Source organism: Macaca nemestrina, chromosome 4 (genome assembly GCF_043159975.1).
Source record: "Macaca nemestrina isolate mMacNem1 chromosome 4, mMacNem.hap1, whole genome shotgun sequence".
NCBI classification, from domain to species: domain Eukaryota; kingdom Metazoa; phylum Chordata; class Mammalia; order Primates; family Cercopithecidae; genus Macaca; species Macaca nemestrina.
The window spans coordinates 18,959,567-18,977,128 of NC_092128.1; the positions used below are offsets into that span (position 1 = coordinate 18,959,567).

The following is a 17,562-nucleotide window of genomic DNA, read 5'->3' on the forward strand; positions in this document are numbered from 1 at the left end:
TTTAATGTTGAAATAATGAAATAATGATGGAATTACACCAATAAAAACCTATGTATTTCAGTATTTGAATATCACAGAATACCAAAACTCTAAAGACAGATATTGCAGTCACTAATGGGCGAGCTTCATCAGGGTGAGTTTCTTTCAGTCCCAAGATGGCTGCCAGGAGCCACCAGGTTAGCCTGTGGCCTTTGAGCCCCTAGAAGGGAGGAGAGAAACCTGTTATACCAGATGAGGGGAAATTCTTGTGCTTTGCACTGATCAGACCCCATCTCAACCACTGGTGTTATTTTAGGCTTGGGGAGGTGGGATGGGAATGGAACTGAGAGGGAGGGGTCAGTGTTCTCCAAACCACACAGCCACATATTGGAGGAAGGTGGCTTGCATGGTGGAGAGGGACCACAGTGCCCATACAGTTTGGGCTTGCCACAGCCAGTGCTGGGATTTTAGGCAGTGTTGCTGGTAGCTGGCTGCACCTGCTGTTGGCCTGAGAAGTCTGGCTCGTGTCTATTTCATGGAGAACTGACAATGTCTCTTTTGGTTCTTTTGTAAAGCAAGGTAATTTTTAAAAGAGTTTGGTACAAGATAGAGGAGAAAGGTATTATCAGTCCACGAAACTGCCTTGTGAGTCAGACCTAACAAAGTAATTTCCTGGGAATGTGCCTTACTTTTTCCTTTTTAAATTAAAATTTAGTTTTGTGTTGGGTGCAGTGACTCACACCTGTAATCCCAACACTTCGAGAGGCTGAGGCGGATAGATTGCTTGAGCCCATGAGTTTGAGACCAGCCTGTGCTCCTGTAGTCCCAGCTACTCAGGAGGCTGAGATGGGAGGGATGTCTGAGCCTGGGGAGGTCGAGGCTGTAGTGTGCCGAGATCCCACCACTGCACTCCAGCCTGGGTGACAGAGTGAGACCCTGTCTCAAAAATAATTATTATTATTGTTTTTGACTGTGTAAAAAACCTTTACGTGATTAAAAGTCAAACCTATATAAAATGGTATTCTCTGTAGTCTGTAACGTTCTCCCTGTTATCTCTGCCCTGTTCCCACTGTGGGTAACATTAGTTTCTGGTTTTTCTTTTTCATGTTTCTCTTTGCAAAAATAAGCATTTGCATACACACATATGGAAGTATTTTCTTCTCTTCTTGCATGAAAGGGAACATGCTATCTATACTGTTTTATACCCTTTTTTTTTCACTTAAAAATAGATCCTGATAATCACTTTGTTTCAGTTCATTAACTTCCTCAATCTGTTTCTTCTTTCCTGTTCTCCTTAATATGTATGTACCATAGTTTACTTAATATGTCTCCTTTTCATGGATGTTTGTGTTGTTTTCAGTCTTTTGCTATTACAAAGTATAATGCCGTGATGAACCATTTGATGTATGTGCTGTTTCGAATTTTGGAGGTATGGCCTGGTGCAGTGGTGCACACCTATAATCCCAGCACTTTGGGAGGCCAAGATGGAAGGATCGCTTGAGCCCAGGAGTCTGAGACCAACCTGGGCAACATAGTGAGACCCTGTCTCTATTTTTTTTTTTTTAAATTAAACCCACAAATTTTGGAGGTATCCTGTTAGATCAGAGTCCTAGAAAGTAAGCCAAGTTCCTTTCCATGGGCTTGAATCATTATGCACACCCACTAGGATGCATGAGATGCCTCAGAGTGAGTTGTCAGGCTCTTGAGCTTCTGCAGTTCTCAGGGGTAAAAGATGGGTCAGTGGACTTGAGTTTGCTTTCTCTTAGGAGTGAGGTTGAATATTTCTAACATGTAAGTGCCATTTTTGCTTCTTTTTCTGTGGACTGTTGGTCTTTTATTCATTTTTCTATCAACTTTCTGATATTTTTCTTAAATATCAAGAGCCTTTTATCTATTAGGGAGATTTGCCCTCGTTTTGTTATGTAAATGGCAAATATTTTCTCTTAGTTTGTTGTTTGCCTTTTGACTTTGCCTATGAAGTATTTTACCATAAAGATATATTTCTTATCATTTTAGTTAAATGTATCAGTCTCTTACTGATTCTGGACTTAGAGTTTTGGTTGATTATGACCCTCCTATTTCTGGAAGTCATTTTTTATTCTTTTCCTATACAAAGCCCACCTTAGACAAGGTTTGGAAAAGTCTCTCTGCTTTCTGAGAGTAGATCTCTCTTGTTGTCATTCTAATTTAGTTTTCAGGGGTCCACAAGAAGATGCCAAATGTCCAAACTAAAAGTGATTCAGACTAAGATCTGAGTGATTTGGGGTCTCCTGTAAGCGGAGTGTCACAGACTGTTCACACAGATGAAGAGTTCATTTCTTCTCTCTGACCCATGTGCCAGCAGCTGGTTGTCATTAACTGCAGCAGCAAGTCTGCTTGGGCCTGCATGGCCAACTGGGAAGCTGAGGGTAGATCACTTTCAGAAACAACTTTTCTATTTACACAATTAATGGAGTCATAAAACGTAATGCCCATATTCAGAAGTTATAATACAGGAATGTCATGTAAAATTTATGTATTTATTTATTTACTTACGAGACAGGATCTCACTCTGTCACCCAGGATGGAATGCAGTGGTGTGATCACGGCTCACTGCACCTTCCACCTCCTGGGCTCAAGCAGTCCTCCCACCTCAGCCTTCCAAGTAGCTGGGACCACAGGCATGCCCTACCATGCCCAGCTAATTTTTTTTATTTTTTGTAGAGACAGGGTCTCACCATGTTGCCTGTCCTCCATGAAAATGTTTCATTCATGTCATTGGGTCTTATTTTTTCTTTTCTTACCTTTTTTTGTGTATATATGTATTTTATTTTATTTTATTTTATTATTTTATTATTTTTATTTTTATTTTTTTGAGACGGAGTCTCACGCTGTTGCCCAGGCTGGAGTGCAGTGGCGCGATCTCGGCTCACTGCAAGCTCCGCCTCCCGGGTTCCCGCCATTCTCCTGCCTCAGCCTCCTGAGTAGCTGGGACTACAGGCGCCCGCCACCGCGCCCGGCTAATTTTTTGTATTTTTAGTAGAGACGGGGTTTCACTGTGGTCTCGATCTCCTGACCTTGTGATCCGCCCGCCTCGGCCTCCCAAAGTGCTGGGATTACAGGCTTGAGCCACCGCACCCGGCCTTGTATATATGTATTTTAAAGGCTATGGTAGAAACTACATGTTCTTCACTTACATGCAAGTAAATCATTGTCTTTGTCCTCCTGTCTTTTCTTCCATTTGCCTTCCTCTCAACTGTTTTTAAACCTCAAGAGGCACTGTTATTTTGTACTCTGAAAGTTTCATTAAATGTAATCACATTTTTACCACTTTGTCCTTTCAGATTACCTTAGATCAGGGATGTACAATCTTTTGGCTTCCCCGGGCCACATTAGAAGAAAAAGAATTGGGCCACACATAAAATACACTAACACTAACGATAGTTGAGCTAAAAAAAAAAAAATCACAAAAAAAATCACATAATGTTTGAAGAAAGTTTACAGATTTGTGTTGGGCCGCATTCAAGGCTGTCCTGGGTCACATGCAGCCTGCGGGCTGCAGATGGACAAGCCTGCCTTTGATGAAGATTTGTTGAAAACTCTGTTTTTGGTTTGTCTAAATATGTATGTATATATTTATTTATTTTGAGATGGAGTTATACTCTGTCGCCCAGGCCAGAGTGCACTGGCATGATCTTGGCTCACTGCAACCTCCGCCTCTTGAGTTCAAGTGATTCTCCTGTCTCAGCCTCCTGAGTAGCTTGGACTACTGGCGTGCGCCACCATGCCTGGCTAATTTTTATATTTTTAGTGGAGATGGGGTTTCATTATGTTGGTCAGGCTGGTCTTGAACTCCTGATCTCAAGTGATCTGCCCACCTTGGCCTCCCAAAGTGCTGGGATTACAGGTGTGGGCCACCGCGCCCAGCCAGTATGTATTTATTTTGCTCTCATTCTTGAAGGAAATTTTCACTGGGTATAGAATTTCGGGTTGTAGGGATTTTCTCTCGGATCATTGGTGATGACCACTCTGCTGTATTCTGGCTTCCATTGTTGCTTTTGAGAAATTGCCTGTTGGTCTAACAGGTGCTTCTTTGGCAGTAATCACTCTTTTTTCCTTTGGCTACCTTTAAGAACTTCTGTTTGTCTTGGAGTTATGCATCCTCACTAAAGTGTGTCTAGGTATGTGCTTTTTATTTATCATGGCTGAGATTCTTCGCGCTTCTTAAGCTGCGGATTGGTGCGTCTCGTCAGTTCTCTTTGAAAATCGCCTCCACTGTCTTCTCTCTCCTCTCCTAGAGCTTCACTTAGGTTCTGATTATATTCCAGTTCTCACTGTTCTCCATGTCTCAACTTCCTTCCTGCATTTTCCATTTCCTTGTTGCTGTGGGTCACATTCTGGACAATTGCATTTCACATATCTTTCAGCTTACTGATTCTCCCTCCAGCTGGTCTAATCTGCTGTTAAGCCTGTCCACTGCACTTTTATTATTAAGGATTGTACTTATAATTTCTGTAAGTTCTATTTGGTTCTTTTTTAGATCTTCCAGGTCTTTTTATAGTTTTCTGTTCTTTACATATGTTTTTAAAGTTTGTCTTTTTTTTTTCTTTAAACCTAGGAGGAATAATTGTTTTTAATCTGTCTGATAATTTCAGCATCATAAGTCTTTGTGGGTCTGTTTTTGGCTGATTCTTGCTGCTGGTAGGACCTTGCTTAGTTATTTTTGAACTGTGCCATTTTCCAAGGAAAGTTATTTGTGGGAGTGCTTTGAGGCTCAGGATGAAGGTATATGTTTCATGCCAGCAGAAACAGAAGGTAGATCTATTTAGAAAGAACAGTGTATTCTGAAATTTAATAGGAATGATTTGTAATTATAGTTTCACAGTCCTTGTTCCTGAACCCTTGAGCCATATGTCTTTTGAACCGCTTTTATTTATTTATTTTTAGAAAGATAATGTGATGCTTGTATCACGTGACACTTTATATTTTAGCACATTAGTATTTCTGCAGTAAAGAATATGCATAGTCAGTTTAAGAAGGATAGATACAGACCACAATGGCCTCTTACTACAGTCAAATTTCTATTGCCACATGAGTTTTGATGTCACTTAGGTTTTTTAAAAAATGTTTTATTTCATTTTTTCTCCTGGTTTTCCTGAGCTGTATAAAAACAGTTTTTAAATGTCAATTATACCTCATTGAGGCCTTAAAAAAATGTCTTTAGAGCTCTTAGAATTTCAGAATTGTGGATAAAGGTTTATGGCCCTGTGTGTACTGTTTTAACCACATACTCCATCCCTTTTGTCCCTTTTGTGTGGTAGTTGGGACACAGGCGAGAAATAGATCTCTCAGGACTGTTTGGCTACATAGGCAAAGATAAAAGTGCTCTCATGTTGTGAGTATTATGTTAACATTCTTCCTTGCCTTCTACCTGCTCTTAAAATATGATACGCTGAGACTGAAGACTGGTGATATTGGCTAGCAGAGACCACCTATGGTAGATTTGCTTTGTGTAAGAATAAAATGTCTACGTGTTTTTGTTTACATTTTTGTAGCAATACCAAGTTTCCAGGCCCGAAGAGCATCCCAGACTATTGGGACTCCTCTGCCCTGCCGGACCCAGGCTTTCAGGTAGGGGACACGTGTGCCTGGGGTTGAACAGGAACGTGTTCTGTAGAGGTGGGTATGTGTGAACAGACTGTGCTATTCCTCAACACTGAAGAAGCTGTAAGGCTGGGGCTAATTGGGGCAGGAGGGCAGTGACAGATGTGGGCTTTTTGTTTTTGTTTTTTTTTTTGCAGAGGGTTTTGTTTTTTCACTGCCCAGGAGATGGTTGTGGCTCTGAGGGGAGGGGTTGCCTTATGGAGGGAGGAGGATGAGCTGTGAAATTTGCTAGAAAGGGCAGAAATAAGGAGCTTTTGGGCTGGGCTTAACCAATAAATACCAATTTTACTAAGCGAGAGAAGGAAAAGAAGCCTGGGGAGGACCTGAGTCTGATGGACATTTGGAGGGGGGTTACTGTCAGGAGGGAAGACATTCACGACTAGCAGACAGGAGAATGGACAGTGAGTTCGGCAGCTTGTTGAGGGGCTCTGACCAGTGGGAGCTGTGCTGAGTGCAGGAGAGTACGCAGACTCACATCTGATGGTGACCGTCTGCGTGAGGCACCTGGGCTGACGTCTGCCGGCTGGCTGGCCGCGGAGCACTGTGCAACTCAGCTTTACAACATGATGGTCTCTGTCCTGGGAGGACTTACTGAGCTTGTACAAGGCACATACAGATGCCAACAGTGCAGGCAAGAAGTGCTGAGGACCTGAAGGGGTTCAACACTTTTGTCTAGACAACAACTCTGTGGTCCTTGGACCATGTAATCCAACCTGTGTCTTTGGCCTGTGTGGGACAAAAAATAGAAGAGCAGGGACATCCAGGGGATACCCAGGATGGTGGCTTAAGCATTACATGTCTGTCCTTTAGATTGGTTTCACAGTGATAAGGAGCAAAGTGACTACAATTGCAAACATAGTAAATCCTCAACGTCATCAGTAGGTTCTTGGAAACTGACTCAAAGTGAAACAACATATTGTCTGATGAAACCAATTTCCCATATGCTAACTGACGTAAGAGTTAAGTTCCTATGGCATGCAGTTTGTTGTTTTACTTAAAATTGCAGTTTCCAAGAACCTATCAACGAAGTTTCGTGAGGACTGATTGTCTCCTGTGCCTGGAGAGACCATGTCATCAGGGAGGTGGGAGTGTGGTTGCTGCTGTCTGGGCATTTGTGCTTCTGCAGTTCTAATGTTTACAAGAAGCCTTGGGAAGGGACTGATTTATATTCTGCACGTTGACGATAATGCATTAAAAACATTTACCTCTTGCAGAAGATCACCCTTAGTTCTTCCTCGGAAGAGTATCAGAAGGTCTGGAACCTCTTTAACCGCACGCTGCCTTTCTACTTTGTTCAGAAGATTGAGCGAGTACAGAACCTGGCCCTCTGGGAAGTCTACCAGTGGTGCGTTGGGGCTCGCTGTTGGTGGGCTGGTGGCTTTGTCCCTTCACACTGCTGGCTGATTGCCACATGTGGCCCGGGTTTCCAGGAAAAGCAGAGCGACAGGGCTGCCGTGTGCTGGGAGCTGTGTGTCTGCTGTCCGTCATCCGCTCCCCCAGGGCAGTGTGGTAGCACATCCCACTGTAGAGGTGAGGGCACCGAGGCTCCCCAGAGCGTACCACCTGATCCTGTTCATGAGCACTGGCAAAGCCAGCACTCTCACTTCTCCATTCTGCCTTCCCGGAGACCAGTGGGATGGGTCAGTACAGCCCACCACACCCTTAGCCCCAGGAACACAAGGCTGTGGCTGGAGAGCAGGGGTCTTAGGTTCATGCATGAGGACTGGCTTGTCCTTGGACACCCACTCACTTGTCTATGTGGGGAGGAATCCTACAACAGGTCACCATGGCAGGCTGGGTCTTGCTGACCTGTCCCCACATGGGGTTGGGGCAGTGTCATCTGTACTCTGTGCACAATGATGAAGTCTGGGAACAGAGAGGAGAAGGATGGGCACCCACTGACTGGGGCCTCAAAACTCTCCTACAGCATCTCAGGGCTCAGCTCCATCCAGGAGCAAGGTGGGGATGGGGTTGGGGAAAATGGTACCCATTTTCCAAGGGCTGCTCTGCTTTTGGAGTCCAGGGAGCCACTGCAGTCTGGAGCTGTGGAGGGAGGGTTTTCACCCAGCTCCCACGATCCCCCTTCTTTCCCACACCCTGGCTTGTGGCTGGAGCCTCACAGGCCTAGTCTTGGTAGCCTGTGACCTGCATCTCCTGGTCTCAGGACACTTTTGGAATTTTGGAAAAATGTGTTGTTTTGTATCAGGCCGGCTGTATTTGGTGGCCGGCACACTCTTCCCGCAGCACACGTTCTTCTGTGATCCTAGGCAAAAAGGACAGATGCAGAAGCAGAATGGAGGGAAGGCCGTGGACGAGCGGCAGCTGTTCCATGGCACCAGCGCCATTTTCGTGGATGCCATTTGCCAGCAGAACTTTGACTGGCGGGTCTGTGGTGTTCATGGCACTTCCTATGGCAAGGGTAAGTCATGATTGGTCTCCACCAGCAGAACCCGTGTTGCTTCGCCCCTGCATAGGAGCAGACTGCGAGAGGGCATGAGGGGACCAGCCTGAGCCAATAAGCAGGTTCAGACTCTGTGTGTGGTCGTACCTGGGCATGGCTACCAGCCAGCTCCTTGCTCTTGCTTCTCTGGGCATGACCAGGAGCTTGACCCCAGACGTGGTCAGGGTGGCCTGCCTAGGCTGGTGTGTTGCTTCCCTGTGGAGCAGAGGCCCTGGAAGATGGTGACAGAGATGGGAGAGGAGAGGGGACACCTTCCCAGCCCTGATCAAGTCCCTGACTGTGCCTTTACTATTGATTTCCTTAGAATAGAAACCAGAAACCCTCAGAGATACTCGCGTAAACATGTATTCTAGCTATCCTGTGAGTTATCTGAGTGTTTTCTTGTCTTCTTAGTTATTTTTAAATTTGCCAAAGAAAGTTTTAAAATGTTATTTCTTTGGAAATAATTCCAAATTCAAGAAAATTGGAATAATAATAGTAAAGAAAAACTCTTTGGGTACATTTTACCTGGATTCATTGGTTTTAACATGTTGCCACTTCTCTCTTTTTCTCTCCCTCTCTCTCTTTCTGAACCATTTTCAGGTAGGTGGCGTATATTGTCTCCTTTCACCCTTTAACACATCCCAAGAACAGGACATTATCTTCTGTAACCACATTATGCTTACCAAGTCGAGAACATTTTCTGCCCAGCAGTCCATGTTCCAGGTCCATCAGTCAGTTCCCATCTGAGGTAGCAATGGCGTGGGGTCAAGATGGACAGCAGCCAGTGGTAGACTTGTGAATTCAAATGTATAGGTGACAGCTTCCAACTCAGGTTTCCATTTGACAAGGCTCATAATTCTATTCATTGGGCTGCCGGAGTCTTCAGACTGCTTCCACATATGGGATCTCATTCGTTTTCCATGACAACCCTGTGAGGTTGGGCTGAACAGCCCCATTTTATGCCTGAGGAATCTGAGGTTTTAGGGATTAAGTAGTGACGTGTCCAGAGGCCTTTAGGTTTTGTGGGGCAGATCTGGAACTTGAAAGGAGTTTGTGCTCTCAGTTTAGTAACTCCTCAGATGCTGCCACTCAGAAGGGTGTTGGTGTCACTGATGCGTGTGACTTCATGAGGGAGAGTGGAGACATGGCACGGAGGGAGGGAGGGAGGGAGATGCAGGGCGGAAGAGTAGAGGCCCCTGGTTTTGCACATCACCAGGACGCTGTCCGGAGTGGGCTGACCCTTCCTGGCTGCGGGCCCCTCCACCAGGCACCCAGCTGAACCCTTGTGTGTCATTTCAGGGAGCTACTTTGCCCGAGATGCTGCGTATTCCCACCACTACAGCAAATCCGACACGCAGACCCACACAATGTTCCTGGCCCGGGTGCTGGTGGGCGAGTTCGTCAGGGGCAATGCCTCCTTTGTCCGCCCCCCAGCCAAGGAGGGCCGGAGCAATGCCTTCTATGATAGCTGCGTGAACAGCGTGTCTGACCCATCCATCTTTGTGATCTTTGAGAAACACCAGGTCTACCCGGAGTATCTCATCCAGTACACCACCTCCTCCAAGCCCTCGGTCACGCCCTCCATCCTGCTGGCCTTGGGCTCCCTGTTCAGCAGCCGACAGTGAGTGCACCAGAGTGTTCCAGGCCTTTCGCCTGCTCTGCCTTGAAATGGCAATTTGGGCCTTTCCTTTTCTTTTTAAACAGAAAACTTTTAATGAACTATTCATTTAATGTTGACCTCTCAATGAAGTTATATTATTAATCTATTGCTAATAATGATTTTTACTTTTAAGTCACTTTTGGGCTCACTAGTGGACTAACCAGAAGTGATTGTAGTTGAGTCCAGTTTTTGCTTTTTAATAATGTGTTGAAGTTTTAGTTTTTACTCTTTGTTGACTTTGCTGCTTATTGGCACCAGGGACAGAGTTTCTAGATACAATTTTATGGATTGGTTTTAATTTTTATGAGTTTGTCTCTGCAGTGATTCGGTTTTTCAGAGTCTCATGGCATCATAGTTTTACCAGAATGACACAGTAGCCACTGGTGGAGGACAGCCCAGGGGTGGCATAGTCACTTCCGCCTGTTGCTCTGACACCAACCCAGGCAGCTCTGCCTGTGGCTTCTCCTGGGCTCTGGCATTAGTTGGTCTGTGTCACATTGTCAGAACAGGTGGCTGCTATGTGGTGCCATCGAGTCCCTGCTGGTTCCCCTTGTCCTGGTAGGGTCACCCATTGCCGAAGGAAGCACATCCACTTGGCAGGTGACCTGGAGGAGTAGCTTCCCCGAGGACCCCCAGGCTTGGCCTGTGAGTGCCCAAACCCACATTTCCTAAGCACACTGGACACCCTCTGAATGCGGGTTTTAATAAACATCCCCGTGAGATTGAATACCTGTGCCACACATGTCACAAAAGAGTATGGAAATAAAAGAAAATTTATCCAAAGTGGATGAAGACTGAAGCTCATTTGTCTGCGTCTATTGATTGAGCACCTGCTGGGTGCCAGGCGTTTTTCTGAGAGTCAGGGATTGCCTTTGTTCATTTGGGCTGCTGTAACAAAACACCATCGACTGAGCGGCTCATAAACAGCAGACGTTTATTTCCCAGGTTTGGAGTCTGGAAAGTCCAACCTCCTGTTTCCTCATAGATTCAGTCTTCTCACTGTAACCCCACACGGTGTAAGGGCCTCTTTTATAAGGCACTGAATCTCATTCATGAGGGCTCCGCCCTGGTGGTCTCATCACCTCTACTTTAAATACCATCACCTCAGGGGTGAGGATTTCAACATTGGAATTTTGGGGGTCATAACATTCAGACCGTATCGGGGCTGTGACAGAGCTGATGTCACGGCTTGGTGAGCTATGTGTGGGTTTATTATGAAGACAATGAAGCTGAAGGTTCAGGGCCCCTCACTTGCTGGAGCCCCTCCCCAGGCCCTAGGAGGGGCCCTAGCAATATGCTCACGTGGTCATAGGTTTTGGTAAAATTTGCAAACATTACGTATTTTTTTTCTTTCCTCCAATTCGTAGGTAAGTTTCAGGCCCCATAAGACCCAGGTTCACCATTGAGCAATGTGCTGTGCATGTGGAGAGTGTGTTGTGTGTGTCCCCGACATGTGGCAGTTTACAGGAGCCTCCCTTCTGGGCATTGGCTGGTTCTGGTCCTGTTGGCAGAGGGGCTGGCAGCCCTCCCTGCTCGGTCCTCACTACCTGCTTTTTGCCCAGCCTCCACCTTCCCGAGGACATGTGTCTGTTGGCAGCTTGCTGCTTGGGCTTCAGTTGGCTTGTCTGTATTTCTCAGGTCCAAGGTGAGTATGAACCATTTTTCCATCTTTGGAGTGATCTGAAACCTTAACACAGGCAAGTACAGTCAAGCTGGAGGAGATCCAAGGTAAGTGACCAGAGAAACAGCAAGAACGCAGCTTCACCCAGCAGCTGGGTCAGCCACGTGGTTATCCGTGGTATGATTTTCAGAACCCCTCCAAATTTCCCTCGCAGCCTGACTGATCCTGCCATTTCACTCACTGCTTTTTCATTAAGTCATTGGTCCTGCTATGGTGTAGTTGGGCAGGGGGCAAAGAGGTGTCAGAGAAAACCATTAAATCACGTCTGTTGCTCACATGTAAGTGAACTGATCCTATGCTTCTGAATCATCTGGGAGCTGGGGAGATTCGGGGAGCAGAACTAGTTCATTGAGGGTGTAGATGGGGAGAGCAGCCAGAGGGATCTGGTGGGAGGTGCTCAAATGCTCTGGAAAAGTCCACTGAGCTGTGAAGACTGCGGCAGCCATGACTGGGTGACCTGGGAGAAAGCAGGTTAGGAAGAGCAACTCCTTGGACCAGCAATGCTAGGGAGGGTGGGAGCCATGTGGCCAGATTGCCTGATGACGGGGAGGGAGCTGTTCCTGCCGGTGCAGAAAGGGCGGACGTTGTGATGGGAAGGGGTCGAAATGATTGTGACTCTCAAGATGTTTGGTGCCAAGAGGTGGCAGGGTCTGGAACATGGGTGTATGTGTGTGGGATTGGCCAGAATCTTTGTGAGGACCCAGTTGGGAATCTAGCAAGAGGGTTTTTTGGAGGACCAGGCGGCACAGTTCCCTGCCCTGTGATAGCTGGTATTGGATGTGAACAGTGGGATTTAAGCAGAGGTGAGGTTGGTGGGTTCACACAGTAGAAGGACTGGAGTCCAGTGACCCCAGCACATGAGGAGGCCTCTACCACTGTGTCTGAAGGTGATGACCACCTGAACGGGGAAGGTGAGGGAAGCTGGATGGAGCTGATGGCCCGGGGAGTAGGGCCAGAGGTCCCAAGGGAGGGCTCAGGTTGTGGGGCTGTGTTCCAGGCAGGGAGCTGAGTGCACCATTGGGCCTGTCTGCAGGCTGAGGTTCTATGGTGGTGGTGGCCATGGGGAGGTCAGGGATTGTGGGACAGGCAGGGAGGCCAATGGTTTTCTTCAGTGAGTCTGAGTCCCAGGCTGGGCATTGCAGAGGGGCCAGGTAATGGAGAAGGGCAGGTGGTGGCAACAAGAGTGTGGGGAGGGAGGGCCACAGGACAGCCCTGCACCTTGAGGCAGCAGTCACTCACAGGCCTGGCCCAGTGCTGGGCAGCTGGGGTGTCCTCTTCCTGCCCAGAGGGCCAGAGAATGAGAGAAAGGGCCCCCCCATGGGGTACTTTGAGGGACGCAGTGGGTGCTCTGGGCTGAAGGGGATGGGGGACCATCAAACATTGGAGGCGGCAGTCCCAGCAGTGAATATGTGGAAACCCGTTCTGCCAACACTCACAAAATGGCCTGAAGTTTCTAAAGGTGGGTCATCAGCATCTGGGTGCCACATAAGGGGCTTCCAGATTTCTGCAAGATCGTTCTCTATACAACATCCAGCCCCTTAAAGCTGCTCAGGTGTCAACTAGAGGAGGAAGAGGTCTTTGATTGGGGCCAGCCTCCTTATTTTACAGAAGAGGCCCCTGAGGCACGGAGGTGATGCTGCTCTTCACCAGCAGCCACGAGTGCACAGCTGCTGGTGGCTGACCTTGAGACTGACCTTGCAAGTGCTTGGTTGAATGTGAACTGCTTAGCAGCACAATAATTACTTTTACAAAAAATCACCTCTGTGTTTTGATTCTTTGATCAAAATTAATATAGTGTTTTTTTGTTTCTTTTTGAGATGGAGTCTTGCTCTGTCACCCAGGCTGGCATGCAGTGGCGCAATCTCGGCTCACTGCAACCTCCACCTCCCTGGTTCAAGCAATTCCCCTGCCTCAGCCTACCAAGTAGCTGGGATTACAGGCACGCGCCACCACGCCTGGCTAATTTTTTTGTATTTTTAATAGATACAGGGTTTCACCATGTTGGCCAGACTGGTCTCGAATGCCTGACCTCAGGCAATCCACCCGCCTCGGCCTCCCAAAGTGCTGGGATTACAGGCGTGAGCCACTGCGCCCAGCCAATACAGTGTTCTTTAAAAGAAAAAGTATGTCATTTTTCAGACTCTCTCCTTTTTCTGTCGATTAAAACTTGACTAGAAAGTTGGTACTACCCTACCTAGAAAAATCAAAGCATTATAAAGCTTTGGAACCACTGTTGAGGTTGAACTACTGATAAATGTCATTCTCTACAACTCCACAATGCACGAGAAGCCGAAAGAGCCATGAGCTGGTGCCATCAGGACAGGCTTACCTGGGTGTCCTCGTGTGCCCTGCACCATGGATTCCTTTCAGCACAAGCCTGGGACTTCCTTTGAAACCCCACATTCTCAGTTGTTTTGTCAAAACTACATTTTCGCTTATTTATCAGCAGTCCTTCATTTAGGGAGTTAGAGCACTGGTTCAAACCCCATTGGCAATGTCAAAACTAAGTGCAACAAACGTTTATTAAGCATTTAGGAAATGTTGTGTAAAGAACCTCTTATCCTTGCATGCCAGGCACTCTTTCAATCCCTTCAGTGACATTTTCCCAAAATTCTGAATATCCACACTCAGGGTTTTCTTTGAATTTGGGGGTGCCCTCCCTCCACCCGGCGGCCTTCTGTGTCAGCGGGACACAATCTTGATATAGACACCGTTTTTTGGACCTAGGGCAGATTTGGATTCTAGCTGCAGCGGTACCTAAAGTAGAGAAAATTAAAATATTTGTCAAAGAGGTAGTAGCGTCTCACTGTACAAATGAAGACTTGGAGGTTCAAGAAGGCCAAGTCCCTTGTCCAAGGTCATAGAAGAGGAAAGCAGAGAGCAAAGGCCCAAACCTATCTTTCAGTGACTGCAGCCATCCCTGCCGATCCTCCCCATCTCACTCCCCAGCCCTGGCCAGTAACAGCAATGCCCTCTGGCTGAGGGGCTCTGGGGAGAGCAGCTTCATGCTGTTCCTGCTCATATGTGCTGTGGTCTGGCCTCACTGACATCCAGAAAGCTTTCCTATGTCCAAAAGGCAGAGCCAGTGGTGGACTTGGGGCTTTGAAGAAAAGCCAAAGAATTACTCAAGGAGTTGGGTTTCCTCTGGAGCTATGAGTAAAATGATGACCCAGTGGCTAATGTGACAGCAATGAGTCACCAGGGTCTTACTGCTTGGGGCTGTACGTGTCTCCTGTAGGAACCACAGCCCTCAAAGGCATCTGAAAAAGCTGCAGGCCCTAGCACTTGTCAGCAGACAAGGAAGAATGGGGAGCCCTTGACTCATGGCTGGTTCTTAAGCTGGGGAGTGCCAGGCATAAGCAGTGTTTTGGGAGACTGGGCTGGTTGTTATATAGAGATCATGGGGAAGTGAGGCAAGCCCCACACACGTGGAACCCCTGACGCAGTGGGGCTGCTCCTCCGTCTGCCCCTTGACCTCACTTGGTTTGGCTCTGCGCTGTCGATCTGCCCCTCCCTCTCTCCAGCCTAGAGTGTGTGAATGCGCTCAATTTCAGTACCTCAGACTCTTGTGTCCCCCCACCCAAGCTCATTATTCTTCCAGGACCAGCAGCTGGTCCCATGTTCTCTGTCAGAGACACTGCCTGTTTCAATCTAGAATTGTCGCTGTCACTGTGTCCTTATGCCTTCCTGTGCCTGCGTGTCCAGGTCTGCAGCTGAACGGAGGGTTCCGGATGGCAGGACCAGCATGAGGATAGGTGCAGGGGACAGCAGTGGTTGGAATGGACAGGGAATAGCTAACGCTGTGCAGAGATGCAGTCGGATGTCAGGAAGGAGGGAGAGCTTGGGAGTCAGCAGGATCTGGGTGAGGACCCCCGTTTCTTGCATCTCTGGCTGCTTGTCCATTTGCTCATTCATGTTGAATGAATGAGTCAGTCCCTGTCATGCACCTGGCATTAAGCTAGATGCTGCAGAGTCCAACAGTGAATATGACAGGCTGGGTCCCTGCCATCACGAAGCCGGCAGTCCAACTGTGTGGCCTTAGGCAAGTTATTTAACCTCTCTGAGCTTTAGTTCCTCATCTAAAGAATGGGAATAGTCACTCCTACTCTGCGAGATTGCTGTGTGAAAGGGGATGATATAAGCTCCCTGACGTGTTGAGGAATTGGTCTGCTGGATCTGGAGTGTGTGATGTGCGGGGGAAATAATGCTGGAAAAGTGGGTAGGGCCCCATTTCAGGGGAGCCCAGCTCTCTGGGTGAGGACAGGGTCTGTGCACCAGTCTGGGACCTCAGGAATGAAGGCATATGTTGTTGGGAAGAGTCTGTGTCACCACTTGTGAGAGGGACCAGGCTGTGGCCATGGGGACATGTGAGTGTCTGCACAAGAGGGGAAGGCAAAGCTGGGGGTACCCTTCAAGGAGGTGAAACCCCTCAGCTTCCCCTCCAAGCAGACCGCACCTTGCTCTGTCAGGAGGAGCCAGAGGAAGTGTCTCCAGCCTCTGTAGGACAAGCCATGCACCCCCCACCCCACAAAGGCAGGCACATGTCACAACTGCAAATGCCATTGTCTCTGTGCCCTTTGTGGAAGTGAGAAGAGCTACAGCAAGGTGAGGTCCAGCCCTGATGTGCAGAGAACAATACTAATAATGATTAACATGTCCTCGGCTTATCTGAGTGCTATGTGAACTCACTGAATCCTCACAGGACGTTAAGAGGTAGAGGGTGTTGTTATCATCTCCACTTTAAGGATCAAGAAACTGAGGCCAAGAGAGGTTAAGAAGCTCGCCCAGGCTCACGGAGGCAGAGCCTGATGCTGCCCCCAGGCTGGCCCGCTCTCATGCAGAGAACTGGGGTGGCCCCCCCACCCCCGCCCCTGCCCCTGCCTCTGAGCAGTGGGGCCTCACCTGGGTCTCAGGGCAGGCTTGGAACTGGAACTTGTGCAGCACATGGAGCAGTGTCAACTTGACCTCCAGCAGCCCTAGCCGCACCCCAAGGCAGCTTCGTGGGCCGGCCCCGAAGGGCAGGTACGTGAAGGGTCGGTGCTGCTGCTGAGCCTCAGCGGTGAACCTGCAGGTCCGTGTGGTCAGGGCTGGCTCAGAACACCCTCTCCCTCCCCTCTGCAGCCCTGTACTCCAGCTGAGCCACCCCTGCATCTGAGACAAGGATGTCCCCAAGGCTCTGGGAGCTTATGGCTGCTCATTCCTGAGCCTCAGTCACTCTCTGCTCCTGGCCTCCTGTCTTCCTGCACAGCCCCAGAGGCAGAGCTGAATCCGCAGAATCACCTGGAATGTCCACAGTGCCCTCCCCGCCTCTCCTTAGGAATTCGATGTGTGGCTAATAAGCCCACAGACTCACCGCCACCCACAATCAGAGTCTAAACATGGCATCCCTGAACCCCAGGGCTTGGCGATCCTAGTCCTCCCCTGGGCCCAGGGCACCACCTCCCCTCCCACAGGATGACCCAGCCACCACCAGCTTACTTCCTTGGCAGGGTACCAGGCACCTCAGCACCTCCCGGGCCCACCCTGGGGGGCGTGTCCTACTGACTTGCCCTGCAGGTCTCTTGAACCACTCTGGCAGCACCTCTCCTGCCCATGCTGCACTGGACACTTGAACCATTGGGAGCTGCAGTACCTGGAGAGCTGGAGGCCCTTCCTCAGAACTGCTGAATCTCCTACCAAGTAGTGCATTTGCCTGCAGCGTGCAGCCCATGACAGTGAAGCTAGGTGGCACTCTTCTGGAACAGCGAGCTCACCTTTTACTACCCTGGACTTTATTGTGAGGCTGTAAGCCCTGTGGCTGCAGCGTGTTCAGGAGCTGATGTCTGTGGAATATTATTTGTGTAGACCCCATTGCTCACGCTTTCCCAGTGACTGGGTTGTAAACTTGGGCTGAATTCAGTTGGAGCCACGAAAGGTGAAAACACAACTGGTGCCGGGCCAGCCTTTCCCTTGCCAGACCACGCACACAGAGGGGGTATTGACTGGTTCTGATGAGGACCAGGGTGTGGCTGCCTGCTCAGATGTTTCCAATCACAGAGTCCAGAAATGAGAGGAGACAATGAACCAAAGCCAGGTGGTGGAAGGAGGGGACCCAGGTCAACCAGCAGATCCCATGAATTTAGATTCATGGAGACATTAGCTGAAGCTGTTGTTTTG

The 17,562-nt window shown here is 48.3% G+C and overlaps 2 protein-coding genes across 4 annotated transcripts in view; one reads left to right on the forward strand and one right to left on the reverse strand.

Annotated features, from left to right (window-relative positions):
* The window catches only part of LOC105471288 (poly(ADP-ribose) polymerase family member 12), a 40,137-nt gene extending 29,626 nt beyond the window's left edge, over nucleotides 1-10,511 (forward strand). The window contains exons 9-12 of the mRNA XM_011723680.2: nucleotides 5,514-5,589; nucleotides 6,837-6,967; nucleotides 7,890-8,041; nucleotides 9,365-10,511. Coding sequence (XP_011721982.1) covers nucleotides 5,514-5,589; nucleotides 6,837-6,967; nucleotides 7,890-8,041; nucleotides 9,365-9,690 — 685 coding nt within the window. The 3' untranslated portion in view covers nucleotides 9,691-10,511. The remainder of the gene's footprint in view (nucleotides 1-5,513; nucleotides 5,590-6,836; nucleotides 6,968-7,889; nucleotides 8,042-9,364) is intronic.
* The window catches only part of TBXAS1 (thromboxane A synthase 1), a 196,860-nt gene continuing 189,330 nt past the window's right edge, over nucleotides 10,033-17,562 (reverse strand). For 2 of the 3 annotated variants that reach the window (XM_011723676.3, XM_011723679.3), the window contains exons 12-13: nucleotides 16,309-16,471; nucleotides 13,911-14,163 (exon numbers count right to left, since the gene is read on the reverse strand). In XM_011723676.3, coding sequence (XP_011721978.1) covers nucleotides 14,089-14,163; nucleotides 16,309-16,471 — 238 coding nt within the window. In that variant the 3' untranslated portion in view covers nucleotides 13,911-14,088. Of the gene's footprint in view, nucleotides 11,413-13,910; nucleotides 14,164-16,308; nucleotides 16,472-17,562 lie in introns of those variants that run through there. The other variant, XM_011723677.3, reaches the window with a different exon arrangement.